The sequence below is a fragment of the Copadichromis virginalis genome, linkage group LG22 (genome assembly GCF_057382275.1).
Source record: "Copadichromis virginalis isolate Kocher_CV1m ecotype Utaka linkage group LG22, C_Virginalis_male_GT1.1, whole genome shotgun sequence".
Lineage (NCBI taxonomy): Eukaryota > Metazoa > Chordata > Actinopteri > Cichliformes > Cichlidae > Copadichromis > Copadichromis virginalis.
Window position 1 is genome coordinate 24,428,070 of NC_140638.1, and position 18,094 is coordinate 24,446,163.

Sequence of the window (18,094 nt, forward strand, 5' to 3'; positions counted from 1 at the left end):
GACAGGCCTAACAGATTGAGCACCTAAGAAATTTCGACAAATTTAAAATAACGAGTAATCAATTAACCAGTATCTGTTTCCTCCAGAACAGCCTATGGCCTGATTTCTAAAGAACCTAAACAATTTCGACAAATTTAACCATAACGGGTCCAACCGAAGAAAGTTAACTTTTTTGTAATCAATTAAACAGTATCTGTTACTTCTGGAACAGTTTCTGACCTAATTTCTAAAATCCCTAACTCAATTTAACAGTATCCAAACAAGCACATGACACCGTTTAAAACGGTGAGGAGACTCGGTAACTCCTAGCTTATTTCAGGATGCCCTGTACCCCACAGATAAGCCAAACTGAACTAACCCTGTTCGCCGACAGGTCAAAGCCGCGCGTCCACGACTAGGAGGGGGCGTAACCCCCGGGCTATGTGCTTCTTAGCAACTTCTGGTGCCGTCCTATAATAATTTTCACCTAACCGATTTTGAGAAATTTTACCATAACGGGTCCAACCGAAGAAAGATAACTTTTTTACGACCAATTAAACAGTCTCTGTTACTTCTGGAACAGTTTCTGACCTAATTTGTAAAACTATTAACCAGTCTCTGTTACTTCTGGAACAGTTTCTGTCCTAATTTCCCTACTAAACTACCTGAGCCTTCAGCTCACTATCCAGGGACTCAAACCCAACATTCTCTGTTACTTCTGGAACAGTTTCATATTTCTTCAACTTCATTAAATACTCTTAAGCAACTTTAACTGCATAACACACGGTGATTCTCATCAAAATCAAAACAGACACTCTACCAGTAATTTCAGTGAGTAGACTTTAATTTAGTCATATCCAATTTGGCACATTTTGGAAATAATTCAACAGGTAGTGCCTTACCTTTAGATAAACCGGCTTTTGTCCACTCAAATCAGACCACTGGCTCGTGCCTGTCCGTTCGACAACCTCGGACCGTCCAAACTTTTAAATTCCACCCCAATACCACAGGACGAGCCCCCAAAATGTTAAGGTTCAAAATATTGGGGATGGAGACAAGAGAAAAACCACAATAACAACACTGGTCCGGTCGGGTTGAGTCAAACGATGATTTAATGATCACACACGTGGGAGATGGACACTGATGCAAACAGCCTCAAATCTCAAAGTGGTGGAGCATTGCTCAAACTCTTATAGCCTCTGGTTCTCCCATCTTATCATAAAAGCCTAAACATTCACATTCTTTCTCTCACACGGCGCCTAAGCTACGACCTTGGCTCCCTGTTTATCTGCTCGTGCTGAGATGGGGCAGAAAACTCCAGCATGTTCTATTCTCTTCTAATCAGACAAATAAGGCGATGACTTTCTGCAAACAGTATTCCTTATAACTCAACAGTATAATGCATCATAAACAATATCATTCATTCACAATAAATCAGCAGTCTAATGCAATGCAAATCAGTTTAAATACTGCAATAATTATCACCTTCTTCTAATTCAGGAGAATAATGCCAACTTAAACTACATAATAATTCACAATCTTTATTTCGGGGTCTAACATGGCATAAAATAATATCATAATTTTACAGTCCCCAGACCTGAATATTATTGAAAATCTGTGGTGTGAGTTAAAGAGAGCTGTCCATGCTCGGAAGCCATCAAACCTGAATGAACTAGAGAGGTTTTGTAAAGAGGAATGGTCCAAAATACCTTCAACCACAATCCAGACTCCCACCACCCCGTGGTCTTTTGCTACTCAGTTTAAATATGATATATAAGTCACTTAGATAACTTAAAAATGTTATTGTTTGGCTTTTTCAGTGTTTTATTTGTTCCTGAATAAATCCTCAGTTTAGCTGACATTAAAGTTATAGTTTTCACACAGCAGAATATGCGTCAAACAGAAAACTAATTAAACAGAAGTGTGAAATGGTCGAGAATTTACTCCAATGTCCTGTTATATTTTTGATAGACGGTTGCGTTTATTACATTCCACCGAGACAATCTGCAAATTTCATTAAAAGTTTAATAAACTATTATCTTGCCTTTATTTTTAGTTAGCACATACCTTAAACCTTTCAAGCTGTAAGCTATTGATAGTTATATAAGAGCAGATGTATGCTGGTGCAATAAGCTGTCCGTTTTACGTCCTTTACTTTACTTTACTTTACTTTATTGATTTATATAGCACTTTTCACAGGATAAAAACCACAAAGTGCTTCACAATAATATAAAACAGATAAACATAAAACAGCACAATCAAACATACAGCACAAATCTAGTTAAAAGCTAGTCTAAACAAATAAGACTTATTTAAAAAGACTCATTTAAAAGAATAAATAGAATCCAGGCAATTCAAAGATGGAGGGAAAGAATTCCACAACCTGGGGGCCAACGCTCTAAAAGAGCTATTACCTCTGGTTTTAAAACGCGTTTGGGGGAATACCTACAGCCTCTGATTAGACGACCCCAGGCTGCAAGAGGGAATATGAGGTTCTAAAAGATCAGAAATATAAAGACAATCTTTATATACATTCAATGGGGCATGATCTGAAAATAATCGGTGACTAGGCGAATATCAGAATAATCGTCTGTGGCAGCCCTATCTGACTTTGTGCTGCTATCTGGTTTCGCTTCCATTTCTCTGAAATTGTCTCTCTGTTATTTCCCTGGAGCAGAGTTTTTTTTTTTTTCCATGCCTAACACGCATACTATCTACATCATTCATGTGAGCGATGCTCCACCTATCTTTCTCTTGCTCTTCATGTTTACCAGCAAGGCCACACCTTAAAGCCAGCCCCCTTAAAAGATCAGGTGGGACAGAATCAGTGAGCATCGAGTCAAGAGCAGCTGATACATCACATTCACTCAGCACTCATGTAATGATGCTCCCTGCACCCAGGGTAAGGTGCTTTATACTTATTTGCACAAATTAATTAATCAAGGAAAAAGGTGTGATTTAGACGAATTGCTGAGTTCTGTTTTAAGTTCAGACTAATACAGGAAAGGAAGAGGACAAAAGATAACTGTAAGGGGGCTGGCAATAAAAAAAAGGGCACGGATGTCACTCAGTCTGTTCCTGTTGTATCATGTGCAAAGGGAAGAGCTCAGCCCTGATGCGTGCAAAAGAATACGATTTGTAAAGAGAGATAACTGGAAGCAGTGCAAAAAAAACTACACTAGGATTACTTGTGCTTTATTCCTCCAAATGATTCATGCTATCTTGAAAAATGGAAGAAAGTCATGCTGAAAGTGGGTTTTTTTAAAGGCAAGATTTGTGAATTTCACGAAAACTAAGAAAGAGCTATGGTGGAATGAAAAGTGGAAAAGAAAAGACAAAAGCCACACAATGTAACCTCCACCTCACCTTGTTAGCTAGGAGCTTTGACTCATACAGACAATGTATTATTGATGTACTGAAACGTAATATAAGTATGTTTATTTATATAGCTCCTTTATCAGAGACATAAAAGGGCTGTATGACAATTAAAACACAATTAATATCAGTAGAACACCACGTTATAATAAAATCAATTGAAAAAGAGAAATTAAAAAAGAATATTAACAGAAAAATGGATTAAATAAATGTTTTTAACTGCTTTCTGAAGGAGTCCACAGAGTGAGCGCAGCAGAGTTAGAGTGGTAAGGTGGCAACTTGCTCAACCTGTAGAGCAAGTTGTATTCAAACTTCTGTGGCAGTGCCAGAATAGAGTCTGAATTATATTGGTTCATGCGTCAAACTGCAGCCATAGTGTAATCTTTGTTATGTTTATGGATGTTAATTTACCCTAGTCTCTTTAAGACATTTAGTTACGACAGGGGCAAATTGAGAAAGCTGTCTGCATTGTCGCGATGAAGTGACAACGCTGTGTGTTTAAAAATCCTTTAAGCATCTGTAGCTCTTTTTTTAAGATGATGCCAGAAGATTTCCTTTAAGAATCATCCTGATGGCGGCCGAACATCTGCGTCTCGAGGCCGCGGCTGAGGCACACTGTGAGATTAATGTTGCTGGTTGTATTGTCCATCAGAAGGCGAGGTAAAAGGTAGGCAACTTTTGCAGTAATTGAATGTGTCTTGCCTTCAGTAGCCCATGTTGTGATTCTGAAGGCATTCATTGAGTCAAGTCTTTTTATGCTGTGTAATATAATAGTCAGGAATGCTGGATAATAGAGAAAATAGCAACTGATTTGACAGCTCAATATCTCTATAGTGATGCTGAGATGAGAGAAAGTGTTTCTGAATTCAAATAGTCGGGATTAGATGTGACAGAACTGAAATAGAAAAGTGGACAGTGAAGCTATTATCCAACATGTTCCCTGTCAGGCTGTGTGCATTTACCAGAATGAGATGTAAATGTGAAAGAGAAAGAGAAGCTTTTGTTTCTTGTTTTTGAAACCTGTTTGTAGCACAGCAGAACTTCTTTATGTCTTGTATTAAAATGTTTCAAAACTTTCAAAAATCCTAAACTGTGTATGTTTCTCAGAATACATACAATTTTAAAGTTTGGACAGTTAAATGCACATGTTAATATTTTAACCAAAATTATGGGATAACAAAGATGTCCTTTCAAACAGCTCACTCATAATATTGCAGGTGTGGGTTTGGTTCTTTCCGCAAAGAGGAGCTTTGATGGTGACTCACTCACTGATGGCAGTTGGATTATAAACCAAAAGCAAAAGCAAAAGAATAACAAGGAATAACAAAATCGTATTTGTGGTCACAACAGCTTGATTCCTCAAACTTCATTTTTTGGCTTATCAGTTGTTCAGAACAGTTTTCTTGTTTGTGATTGTATGTGTTACTTTTGGGAAACAATACCAGAGAAAAATTGCAGTGGCTTCATAGTTACTGTTGTTGAATTACTCAGACAAACGCATTCATACACAGTGGCGCACCCACTGAAAGCATCGCAAAATTGACCTGAGGATTTAAATCAGCTTGAACTCAGAGACTACTAACCTTAATATGTCTATTGTATCAGCCCTAAAAACCTTTGAAATACATATCCAACTGGATACTTACCCTGGATGGCATTACCTTGATTTCCAGTAACACTGTGAGAAATCTTGGAGACGTTTTTGATAAGATCTTCAGTGCGCATGTTAATTAATTATGTAGGACTGGTTTCTTGCTTTTGAGCAATATCTCTAAATTTAGAAACATCCAATGTCTCAGAGTGAAACTGAAAGTTCATGCATTTATTACTTCTAGGCTGGACTACTGTAATTCATTATTATGTTTATGATGTTTGAAAAACTCCATGAAAAGTCTTCAGTTGATTCAAAATGCAACAAGAATACTGACAGGGACTGAAAAGACTAGCATATTTCTCCCATATTGGCTTTTGTTCATTTGCTCATTAATAAATTCAAAAATAAATTTAAAATCCTTCTCTTAACACACAAGGTCTTGAATAATCAGGCTACATCTTATCTTAAAGATCCCATAGTACCACATCACCTCAATAGATCACTTTGCTCTCAGACTGAAGGGTTACTTGTGGTTCCCAGAGTATTTGAAAGTAGAATGGGAATTAGAGCCTTTAGCTTTCAGGCCCCTCTTCTATGGAACCGGGACCAAAACTCAGGAGACAGACACTGCTGGAGGAATTGCCATGATGCACTTACTGTTTTTTTCTTCACTCACCTTTTTCACTCTCCATATGTTTATACACCTCTTTACATTTAATCATTAGGTATTATTAATCTCTGGCTTCCACAGCTGGTGTTTATCATGTCTTCCTCCTATCACGCCCAACCAGTCATGGCAGATGGCTGCCCTTTCTAAGCCTGGTTCTGCTGGAGGTTTCTGCCTGTCAAAAGCAAGTTTTTCCTTCCCACTATCGCCAAACCAGTCTCTCAAACAGGTCATACGATTGTTGGGGGTTTTCTCTGTCTTATTGTAGAGAATTGACCTTGCTGTTCAATTATTGTTGTGATTTGGCAGTAAATAAATAAAACAGAATGTAATTGAATATCATAGAATGATATATTCTGGCTATTTGGAGCTTGAAAAAATTTGAGTATTTGAAGTAGCCTTTAAATGACTCCTAGCAAGTGTGTGTGTTTGTGTGTGTGTTACAAATCCCTGACTGACACTGTTTCAATGTTTTAACCACAAAGATTCTTCTAATATATTTTCTTGTTTGACTGGTCAGGTTTGGATCAAGAACTTCATTCCACCTGATCTCTTGAGGAGATCAATCATACTCCTCAGATTTCACTTCCCCTTCTAGGGCATCTGTCATGAACTGGAACTGGCTGCAGGCCCTTATCAGTGGGGTCAGCAATTACTCCACAGTGTTCGGTCGGGTCTGGCTCTCAGTGGTCTTCATCTTCCGGGTGATGGTGTTTGTGGTGGCGGCTCAGCGGGTGTGGGCTGATGAAAGGAAAGACTTTGAATGCAACACTAGACAGCCAGGCTGCACCAACGTGTGCTATGACCACTTCTTCCCCATCTCCCACATCAGTCTGTGGGCCCTGCAGCTCATTTTCGTCACATGCCCGTCACTGATGGTTGTTGCCCATGTCAAATATCGACAGATGAAGGACTTAAAGTACACCACCACCCATGAGGGTAAACACATGTATGCCCGCCCTGGGAAGAAACGTGGAGGGCTGTGGTGGACATACCTGGTAAGAATGAAGGGTGCTAATGTTTAATTCCAGTTATGTTGTGTATGCCACACATGGAAGGAGATTAGCAATTGTACTGCATGAGCAACAAGCTTCACCACACCTCCAAACTGATGTGAAGTTGTATGTGTGATGACTTTGCAAGAGTGGTGGTATTTTGGTATCTATCCAATATCAAGTATTGCAGATGCAGATACCAAGATACTAATATTACCTACCTAAACTAGACTATAGAAAAATAGATGTAACAGTCAGCACAAAAATGCTTCCAAACATTTCTACATATATACATATACTGAAATTAGAGGACAGAAAAAAAGTACAGATCATATCATCCTAGTATCAATCTGATACTGAGACTAGCCTTAATTATCGATATTTGGAGAGAGCCCATCTCTATTTGCAGTCATTCGATTCTTTCTTCCTTTAAACAGCCATATAATACCAAATGTTCAGTTTGTTTTAACTGATTGTGGTTATTTTGGTATTTGGTAATATCACGAATCTTCCTTTTCTAGATAATCAGGATGAAGAGTCCTCACTTAGGTTACAAATTTTACATAGGGTCACTTATCTTTTTTTTTTTTTTTGTAACTGGCTAAACATCATAATAAGAGCTTGAACAAGTGGCTGAGATAAGTTACAGTAATTACTGAACCTTTAAAATTTATCCTGCCAAACACAGCCATTATCAACTGAGAAATCACTTGGACTTTACTTTACTTTAACACTCATTTGTTTTCTCATAGGTTAGCCTGATTTTAAAGGCAAGTTTTGACGGTGCTTTCCTCTACATCCTGTATTACATCCACGAAGGGTTCGACTTACCCCGTTTGTTAAAGTGTTCAATGGATCCTTGCCCGAACATAGTGGACTGTTACGTATCCCGCCCCACAGAGAAGAAAATCTTCACTCTCTTCATGGTGGTGTCCTCTGCTGTCTGCATCTTGATGTGTATCTTTGAGATGTTTTACTTCATCTGCAAGAAAGTCAAGAAACGAATCATTGACAAAATAGATGAAGAGACTCGTGAGTTGAAGTCATCGTCAACACCTCATTCAAGGCACAAGTCTAGATCATCTTTGAGAGTGGATCCAACAGTGTCTAACCAGAACCTGAATAACATCAAGACTGAGGAGACACCAACCACGCAATAAGAACCATGTTGCTCGGGCTACTCTGAAAAGCTAATTGAATAACTCCAGGTGCCACTGGAAGCAAATGAATCCCTCCTACTGCTTGCAAAACTGTTGCTCATGGAAAACAAAAGAAGTACGCCGTGATTTGTAAATATTACCATGTTAAACGAAATTCAGCATGCATCGACAGCAAAATTGTGGGTCAAAGAGGAAGCTATTTTTTGTGCATGTATTCTGTGTCTGTATGAGTGTGTCTCTGTATTCATGCTTTTATGTAGCCTGTGCATCATTAGCCAATAGTAAATTGTGACTGGCCAAGCACAGCACGTTCTTGAACACAGTAAGTGGAGATGAAGAGATTTGAAGGAAATCTCTTTTATTCTTGCACAAGAACCATTGTCAACCATAATGAAGTAAGACTACAGCTATTATAGTTTGTTTTAAATGATGAGGGGGTGGGGTTGTTGCAATATATAAAGTTTTTTCACTGTTAAATGTTTGTGTATGTGTCTGTTTTCATGCATTTCACAATTATCAAGCGGTTACCAGGTCAGTTGGGAAGACTACATGCTGTAAGTGAACCTTATATTCACTTTAGGATTACACGCTGAGTCACTCACAAATTACTTCACAATCGGCTTCACACAAAGCTTTACATATGACCCCGCCTTACTTGTTCTGGCGTCATCCGAGTTTCCACACTACCGTCCAATCAGAAGCAGAGGACACGGGTGCGGTTTTGATAGATAGGACAATGCACCAATGGTAAGCGGAAACTGGACGTCGCCGTATCTGCCCTTACGGATGCTTCGTTGTAGGAAGTAAAGGCTGTCAAATATGAGTTTCCACTACGGACAGGTATTGAATTCCCGTATTTTATATTTTGTTTTTGTCTTCATAATAACATACTAATGTTGTTTATTGAGTTTCTCTTTTATTGACCAATGTGACGTAACTAACAGCACCGCAAGTAGTTTCGGTTATTCATTTGTCTGCTGTGGTTAGCTAAGTGTTACACGGTAAACTGTTGCTATTCTTTAGCAACATTTCGGTAGGAAATAGCGGGTTACTCAGTGTTTATCTTTTAAATTTGGTCTTGTGGTTCAGCAAAACGTAACTACTCTAGTTTTCCTCGTTTGAATTGATAACAGTCATGGTGGGTTTCATCTGAAAGTAGAGGTAACTCATCGTTTTTGCTCAAACACATAATTATGGTGTAAGTAAGTTTTAACCTTAATTACCTACCATATAAAAGAAGTTGAGCCGTTTTATGTCAACAAACGAATCATTGATCAGCACAGTGGGATCCAATCTAGTTTATTTTGCTTGAATTATGGCGTCGTTAAGCTTCTGTACGTCTAGTTTTTAGTTAATTCGTGAATCTTTTTTTCTTGTATTAATTGATTACATCATCGAAAGGCTAGAATAAGACTTTGTTTCACATGTTTAATGATCTTTGCCTGAAAAGTATTTAAAACCACTAATACACTACCAAAATACAGCTGTATTTTTTGTTGTTTTGTTTTAACCTATCACAAAAAATTACCCACCTCTGTGTCCTATAGGTAACTTCACATGAGCAGTCTCATAATTATAAACCAATTACATGTTTTGCTGGCAAAATCTTAATTTACAAGCTGATTGTAGCTTTCAAATAAGTATGCAACATTTAACTTAATTAAACAAAAAATATTTTCCTCATATTGTGCAGCTCTCATTGGTGCCAAATAAACTGCTGTCTGTGGCATGGCCATGGGAACTCTAGGGTTGTAGGCTCTATGAGTTCTGAGTCCAGATCAAACCTTTATACTAAACCCACTTAAACATTGCTACAGACAACACAATCCTGCTTATGCCTTAACCTCCTAGGACCTGGCGTCCACATACGTGGACATCACATTTTGGGTTATTTAGACTAAAATACTCAATTTTGCTCTACATGGGCTTGATATCCACTTACGAGGGCATTATACTGCTACTGTTCTATCAAAATCTTCATATGTGGCTCTTATTTTTCTTAAAAACAAAAATAAGGTTGAAAAAAAAATCTGGTAATTCTTTGTTTTTACATTCATTGGGCCCCAATATGCCCAAATATCAAAGAGAAATTAAAAATGCATGTCGTGGAAGAGTTCGGGTCTTAGGAGGTTAAGGTATTACCAGTTAGTTGCATTCAACCCTAGAGGTGCAATGTACACTGCAAAAACTGCTGAATGAGAGGTACAAGAAAGAGTCCCCCAAATCAGTCTAGTTGATCATCCACTGGATGCTCCCAGGAACGATCACAATCTGTGGAGGCCGCAGCGGACAATCTACAGGACTCCAAGAATCCACTAGAGATCCTGTTTCCATGCCTCACTATGTCAGAGCTGTTTTGCAGGCACAGAGGGGGGCTATACAATATTGAGCAGCTGATTTTAGTATTGTGGCTAATGATTACATATTTTCCCCTGAAATGTTAAACAATTGGAGTACAAAGTAGCAGGATCCAAGGCAACGGAAAATACATGACCTTAAAACTAAACTTAAGTACAGAATTTGAGAAGATAGTCGAATAGCCATACCTGAAGTATCTTGTGTCTCTGTTGTCCTCAGACTCTTTTACCGCAGAAGCAGTAAGCCTGTTTATTATAGGGTTTAGTGACCCTTGCTTTTTTGTCCCTCTGCAGGGCTATCCAGTTGGAGTCAACCCGCCACAGGGTGCGCCATACGGTGCAGGCAGAGGTTCCTATGGGCCTCCACCATCAGCTCCTTACGGAGGTCCTGGAGGTCAACCAGGAGGCCCCTATGGTGGTTATGGAGTTCCAGGTCATGGAGGGCAATATGGGCCAGGGCCAGGTGGTGCCCCTGGTGGGCCTTATGGGGGTTATGGTGGACAACCATATGGGGGACCTAATGCAAACTATGGTCCTGCAGGTAATTATGAGACGAGAGCATATCTTTGTAAGCATCTGTGGTAGCTCTGCCTGTAGGATTTAAGCAGGCATACACTGAACACAAGGAGACTGCAGATAGACTCTGATTCTGCTTCCACATTGCTTCCCCCCTCACTCTCCGCTGGGATGATGGATAGAAAATGACTTGCGTTCCCAGACAGTCTTGTAGAGACAGGGTTCAGTTTGTGCCCCTCAGCAGGATTACACGGCTGGAGTGATGACTCCGGTAATACTGAGTGAGGGCTAAACAGAGTAAGAGACAGATGGGCAAAGAGTGTGTTTGTGTGTGTGCGTGTGTGTGATTACACTGTTTCCAGTAGTGGCTAAGCCTAAGTCAGAACCTGATAGCCTATGTTACGATCAGTCCCCACAGGGACAAAATCCATCAAGGGTCTGCCCTCAAGTGTCACCTGTCCCTCTCTCCCCATTCATTTTTCTGACAATCAGTCCCCCCTCTACTGCTTCCTTCAACTCACACCATATTTTTCTAACACCTCCTTTTTCCAGATAATGGCCTCTTCTCGAGACGGCTTTTTGTCAACCTTTGACCCTATCTGCACCTTCATTTTCACAGCCGCTATTTATGAAACCTGAACCTGTATAACTAAGGTTGGACATGTAGCCTTTAGAAGAATACAAACTGCCTTACTAACTGCAGGAAGGTTATTTGGATCCCTTCTTTGTTTTTTCCATATTGTAAAACAAATATGTATTTAAAGGGGCCCCGTCTAACTGTCAGATGAAATGCAATTCCTGTTCTGTTGCTCACATTTGCATGCAGCTTGTGGAAGCAGAACATCAGGCAAAATGGCAATGAGACTTACATGAGCTGTGTACGAGACTGTGTTGCAGTATCATACGTATGCTGTATTCACAGATGTACAACAGCTGAAATACCAGGGTACATACTCAGTATCAGTTTAATTGACTCATTATAGTTGACTCTGGTTATCAATGCCAGATATATGTTGCATAGCTAATTTATACCTACTCATCTATCGGCCCCTATTATTGGTAATGACTACATTTATATAAAATATTTTTACATTTTTATTTATTTTAAAATAAATATAAATTCTCAACACAAAGCCTGTTTAAACTGAAATGTTTTTGTTTGCTGCTTTTTAAAAGAATGAACAAGGTCAACTAAAATCAGTTGTGGTAGTAAACTGCTCCACAGGCGTAGTGGCACAGACTGAAAGGTTCTGTCCTTCCTATTCTGTTCCTGTTCCTTCCTATTAATCAGCCATGTAAATCACCCTCACCTAGCTGAACATGGACGCTTTAAAAAAGCTAAAGCTATCCAAACCTTAGAGCCAACCACAAGCTAGCAGCCTCGGTATGAGCAAAAGATCGAATCAGTTATGAAGAAAATTATGGAGATGAGTGAAAAAGAGAAAAGGATTGATGTCCTGTTATCTAGTTAATTTATAAACATACTGGAAAATGATCCAAGTAACTGAACTTTATTTTGTTAAATAAATCTGTAGCACCAGTTTTTTTTGTTGTTGTTACTGTTTTTTGGGGGGGTTTTTTTAGTAAAGAAAATGTATTAGGTAAAGGTGGGTGTACAGTACCTCATTTTTAGTTAATTATTTGCACCTCTTTCCAGTACCAGAGCACTTCATTTTCAACTGTTTAAGTCAGAGAAGATCTTGTAACTTACTGCAGTGTAGTTATTTATTTTATTATGAAAATAATATTTTGCAAAGGTTGAAAGAAAAAGTTGTTTTATTGATTGCATATGCTTTTAATTAAACTTCTGTGAAAAAAAACAAAAAAATCCAAATCAAATTGCCAAATATTGGTATTGGCAGGTTACACTTTAAAACAACAACAACTGGAATCAGCCAAGAAAATTCAATTTGGTGAATCTCTTGTTCTTTGGTGAAAATACATGAATTACAGTTTCATACAATTTAACAGCTGACAGCTCAATACATTAGTTTTTCTACTTCAGAAAGTACGTCCACTACCTGAGTGTTAATAAGGACACTACTGTTAGTTAATATTAACCAGATAACCGTTCAGGTTTCAGTACAGACTTGATCCCAAAAACCAGGTGACCAGCAAACCAAATTTCTGTTTGGCCGGGCGGACTCCAGTGGGCTCCCCTTCTAAGCTACCAAAAGCTTTTGTTGCTCGCTTTTGATACTGGCAGTGGAAGATGGATATTTATTTAAGGCACTCAGGAGTGAGCATGTGTGTCACATAGTTGAAGATGTGTACAGAGAATTTACTGAATAGTTCACATAGAAATCAGTCCACAGGCTATTAGAGCAAACAGAGAGTCACAAAAGGCCTCATATTTTAAAAATGTCACACTACTATCCATTCAGACATTAGCGATAAAAAGCTAGAGAAACAAATGTTGCACACTACATGTTTAATAAGTATAAATAATATCAGGCATAACAGTCATCACTAAGAGGTGTTATAGTTGGTATGCTCTCTTACCCACACAGCAAATAACATTTCAAAACTCAAAGTGCATATAGAATGTAATTAGCTGTAGGAGTTGTTTGGTGTGTCACTTGCATATGAAGTCGATTTTTTCTAACTAGTCATTTTATACACTGCTCTTTTCTAAATTGGTGCTTCTAAACACCAAAAGACTGAGCCAAGCATAGATGTATTATTTTTTATGATCAATTTTCTTCTTGACAGACTCAGCACAGTTTCAACTGTCAGACAGCCGAAGAGCGTTTCTTCATCTCCTGATAAATAAATGATTATTTGGCATTGGAGTGCGGTAGTCGCTTCATTTCCAAGAATATTTCTTCTTCTTTTCCTTTTTTTCCCCCACACTTGTTCACTACTCCTGAAAATCCTGAGAGGTTTAGTGAAATAATAACTGGTAGAAAATATGAGGAGGGGAAATAATAAAGAGAATAAATCATACTAGGTGGTTGAGACGGATTGGTGAAAAAGAGATGAACGGCAGTGGAAACAGCTTGGAAAACAAATTTGAAGCCATGGGAATCTTTAAAGTCAGTCAGAACGCATTTCTTTCCTTCTCTGTCTCATTACCGCACTTATTTTTTTGTCTTTGTGTAGGTAACATCCCTCCTGGTGTTAACCCAGAGGCGTACCAGTGGTTCCAGAGTGTTGACACTGATCGCAGTGGCTTCATCAACCTAAAGGAGCTCAAGCAGGCACTTGTCAACTCTAACTGGTCTTCCTTTAATGACGAGACTTGCCTCATGATGATCAGTAAGTCATCCAGCAGCAGCTAAATAAAATGCTCAACAGGCCGTGAGGTAGTGCTGTGTTGATGAATTGGTTGTGAATGCTCTTATAGTGTTGCTGAAGGCAGAATGACACACTATTTAACAATGTAAAATACTCTCAGTGACCTGAATGGCTACAGCAGAAGGAGGCAAAAGTTTATTTAGACAAACAAATGCATAGAGAAGTAGTGGGAAAAAGGAAGTAGGCTGGATTTATATAGGAGTACTCTACTCCCCACTCACTATACTTAGATTGTTGCCCTCTGGGACCCAGACCCAGATAAGTGGTAGAAAATAAATGGATGGATGGAAGTACCTCCCTAAATCTATCAAGCTTGTAAACAGAAATGTCTTGAGTTTCTAAAACAGGGAGAAATTTATGCCGCCAGGAGTCAGCCTAAATAATGACTGAGTCATGTTTGTTGCTGTTCCCATTGTTGTTGCACAACTATCCCTACATTCCAGTTGTGCTTACAGGCGGTGACTAATGTTTTCTATTACCATAATGAGAAGTGTGTGACTGCTTTGAAGTAGCACAAGGAGAAGATCCATGATGATGAAGGATGAGCTTAGTGGTTCTGCTTTACAAAAAAAAAAAAAAAAAGCCTCTTTGTCTTGCTTGGCTGAGCCCGTGTGTTTGTGTTTTCTGTTAGACATGTTTGACAAGACGCGGTCTGGTCGAATGGACCTGTTTGGCTTCTCAGCACTGTGGGACTTTATGCAGCGGTGGAGAGCGATGTTTCAGCAGTATGACAGAGATCGCTCAGGATGTATCAGTGGCATGGAACTACAACAAGGTATCAGTGTTTGCACATTTGACAACATGTTGAGAAAAGTCTATGACTTAAATCATTTCATCCAATCATATAAATGCAAATATGCACATATGTCACTTTCTCTTCTCAGCCCTCGCTCAGATGGGTTACAACCTCAGCCCCCAGTTTTCAGAGACGCTGGTCCAGCGCTTCACCGTGCGAGGTGCCCGACCCGGCATACAGCTGGACCGCTTCATCCACGTGTGCACGCAACTTCAGAGCATGACTCAAGTGTTTCGGGAGAGAGACACGAGCATGACGGGCAACATCCGCCTCAGCTATGAGGACTTTCTGTCCAGTGCTGTCACCAGGCTCATGTGAGCCCCGTTCCACCGACTGCCCCTCTGCACAGCCTCACTCCATGTTCAGGTCACAGTCGCTCCCTTTTTCGCCATAAGTGCCCCCACATGCTGCTATGTATACATCATGCCAGTCCATGTTGTTGCGTGGCTTATTGCTGTAAATAGACAAAGCTCAGCAACATATACCTGAATAAAGTCCACTGGCTCTTTTAAATGGAGCTAAAGGTTTCACAGGTTAGCTTATAGGATGGCACTTCATCATATTTATACTGTTAAAATGTTGAAATATTGGATGTTCATATTAAAAATGGCCAAAGCTTAAAAAATAAAAATAAAAAAAATAGGGTAACATATATGCAAGGAGACTCTGAGCCAAAGCCTCTGGCTTCAAAATGCTCTAATAACTTCATTTCAATCATTTCTTTAACATTTACCTGTGTGATGTCAATCAAAGTGAACACCCCTAACTAATATGGTCATCTCATGCACACAGAATGGTCACACACTTTGCCAATCAGAAGGAAGGTAGGAGTGAAGGGAGGTGAAGCAGCTTGTTTCAGCCAACGTATGAAGCAAGTTTCATTATAAAATAAATAAAGATTGGGTTACTTTGGAGTGACTGTGCATGAATCACACTTTAAAACAGAATCCAAGAATTAAAAAGTAGTACTGCAATGAGGATAATATCGCCCCTTTAAATTTTACTGGGAAGTCAGCAGGATGCCAAAACAGTTTACCTTGGTTGCCTTGGTGACATGTGAAAAGTATTTACTTGTACTTTTCCCTGTGAATTTGCACACAAGCAGCATTAATGTGTTCTTGTGCCATAAAACTGTTCAAATGCCTTTTAAATTTATGCACATCAAGGGTATTTCCAGAAGGTACTTACTTTCAGTAAATGTACATGATATTGCATATTACTTCAATATAAAGTCTGTTAGGAAATCTGTATAAGAACTTCTACTGAAAGTAAAATAGTTCAAATCTGTCACTATTTTTAACAGCTCGCAGTAAGATAAGATGGATAAAATTGTGCCTCACTGTATCCTTTGGTTTCTTCTTGTTTTTTTACTTCAGTACATTTATCTTTGATATATGAATAATACACTCCACTGAGGTATATATTCTTAGCTCATTAAACATGTCATGATGGTTTGTAATGCCAAAAGCAAATAAATTTTCATATGTATGAATGAGTTCGCCACCAGTTTTGAATGCATATTGCATGCATATTAATAGAATAATTAAGCACAGAGTGAATTCATTAATATTACAGTGAAATGCAGTCAATCAAGTACAGGTTGAGTTTGTAATATTTCTGTTAGTGAGCCCTGAATGTTTCGAGGTTGGATTTTCTTTAAAAGCACTTCTGATTAGCTGAAATTCAAACCCGACTCAGAGAAGTCTCTGTCTTTCCTTTCCACATTTGGCACTTCGTTTTACTCACCATCTGTTCCTCTGACAGCCTGTGCCACGAGTCCCCCAGCTTCATCCCAAATCAGAGGCAATCTATCAAATTCTCTTGTGCATCTTTTTTGGTCATATTCTACACCCATCTCCTGCTTAGCAGTCTCCCTGCATGTTAATCCAGGGCTAAATGTAGCTGTCACTGATCCCTTAGGGCACTTTGTGTCATATGTGTCACATCCCTGCCACCACCCCCTGCATTTGTTGACATATGTTTAGCATCTGGACTGTTTTCAAAACACTGAGTTCGGCAGATTTGGAGCCGTGGCCAAAAATGCACCGTGCTTGAGGAGCTGTGCCACACGCTTTTTCAGGCTTCCCTGATTCAGCAGTGATTTAACCAAAGTCTTGTCTGTCAATTTTCAGGTAATGAGAAAAATTTCCCACTGCTGACCATGCCTGACATCTGTAATTAACTTGGGGAGAGCAGGTCTACAGGGCTTCAGTCAGCCACACTTTGGCTAGTGCAACTCTAAATCTCATTTGCTAATAAACAGGAACTGATGAAATAATCCTGTCACTGCCAAGTTTGCTATTAAAGCAGAACTGGCACTAGTGATGTTGTTTTCCTTCAGGCGATGAGCACATTTCACTTTATTTGACAGGACTGATCAAATTCCAATTCTGGCAACTACAAGATGGACAGCACAGAGGGAGGAACTGCTTAAGAGAATAATTTTGAAGCATGAAGCGTAATCACCCACACAGTTCTAAGCAGCATTGCAAGTAATGATAACAAATTTTGATTTAGCTTTATAATCCCCTCTCTTTGCCTCTGCACAAACAGCCATGGAGTCAGAGATGATCATTCCTTTATGACAGGCTGCATTCCAACTGCTATGGATCAGCTTTGTGCCCAGCATTGGTAAAGCTGGCCCAGGAGCTGAAATATCAGTATCATCAATCATATACCCTTTTACTACCCAGAAACAACAGTACCATAGAGGAATATTTTTGCCTCGTGTAGCCAAGTCTGAACTGTATGGTTTCCTACTCTGTGACTAAAATGTATTATTTTCTCTGCATTCCTCACAGGCAGCCAAAAAAAACCCTAAACTTTAAATTGCGATTTTATGCAACGCACTAAGCTTTTGAAAGTGCTTTTAAACTAAAAGAAAACTATCTTGTCACTTGATGGTTTTGTCATACAAGAGGGGGTAGCTCACGCCTTGTCAGTGTGTAGCACAATGCTGGTGACAGATCTGTCAGCCTTTTATGAGGATTTCTTGAGAGTATTTGTGGGGAAAAATACCACCGAATTTTTAAACACAGAAAGAGGTGGCTGCTTTTTGTTTTTTGTTTTTTTAACTTGTGCTAAGAACTGGACAAATGTCTCGTGTATTTTAGGCTAGGTATGTTGATTAGATTATGAATTAATGGTGGTTTTTCATTATTTGCTTGTTTTTTTCTATTTTTATTTATTTCTTATATTATTATGTAATTTATGGGATGTCAGCAGTAAATGGTACTGATCATTCACAATGCACTTTCTCTACTCGGTACAAATGTCAAAGTAGTGTAGCGTATTATTTTTACCGCTAAGAGGCGCTAAAACACCGTGAGATATTGTTACGTCTACGCGAAGTTCGCCA

The 18,094-nt window shown here is 39.0% G+C and overlaps 2 protein-coding genes across 3 annotated transcripts; both read left to right on the forward strand.

Annotated features, from left to right (window-relative positions):
* Nucleotides 1–2,813: 2,813 nt before the first annotated feature.
* Nucleotides 2,814–8,247, forward strand: LOC146683400 (gap junction beta-5 protein-like). Of its 2 annotated transcripts, XM_085446178.1 has the most exons (4): nt 2,814–2,881; nt 3,891–4,021; nt 6,136–6,613; nt 7,363–8,247. In XM_085446178.1, exons 3-4 carry the CDS (start codon nt 6,224–6,226, stop codon nt 7,768–7,770), a joined length of 798 nt encoding a protein of 265 aa, XP_085302304.1. In that variant the 5' UTR covers nt 2,814–2,881; nt 3,891–4,021; nt 6,136–6,223; the 3' UTR covers nt 7,771–8,247. The 2 variants fall into 2 exon arrangements, with proteins under 2 accessions (XP_085302304.1, XP_085302305.1); XM_085446179.1 differs by lacking the exons at nt 2,814–2,881; nt 3,891–4,021 and having other exon boundaries at nt 4,031–6,613.
* A 219-nt stretch (nt 8,248–8,466) lies between these two features.
* Nucleotides 8,467–16,231, forward strand: pef1 (penta-EF-hand domain containing 1). The gene is made up of 5 exons (XM_085446350.1): nt 8,467–8,610; nt 10,422–10,668; nt 13,746–13,901; nt 14,572–14,715; nt 14,825–16,231. Exons 1-5 carry the CDS (start codon nt 8,590–8,592, stop codon nt 15,052–15,054), a joined length of 798 nt encoding a protein of 265 aa, XP_085302476.1. The 5' UTR covers nt 8,467–8,589; the 3' UTR covers nt 15,055–16,231.
* Nucleotides 16,232–18,094: the final 1,863 nt, after the last annotated feature.

Excerpts from the sequence above, each read along its gene's own strand:
- LOC146683400 (XM_085446178.1), top strand. The coding sequence starts at position 6,224 with ATGAACTGGAACTGGCTGCAGGCCCTTATCAGTGGGGTCAGCAATTAC. Across the intron at positions 6,614-7,362 it reads GGCTGTGGTGGACATACCTG|GTTAGCCTGATTTTAAAGGC; the intron begins GTAAGAATGAAG and ends GTTTTCTCATAG.
- pef1 (XM_085446350.1), top strand. The coding sequence starts at position 8,590 with ATGAGTTTCCACTACGGACAG. Across the intron at positions 10,669-13,745 it reads TGCAAACTATGGTCCTGCAG|GTAACATCCCTCCTGGTGTT; the intron begins GTAATTATGAGA and ends GTCTTTGTGTAG. Across the intron at positions 13,902-14,571 it reads GACTTGCCTCATGATGATCA|ACATGTTTGACAAGACGCGG; the intron begins GTAAGTCATCCA and ends GTTTTCTGTTAG.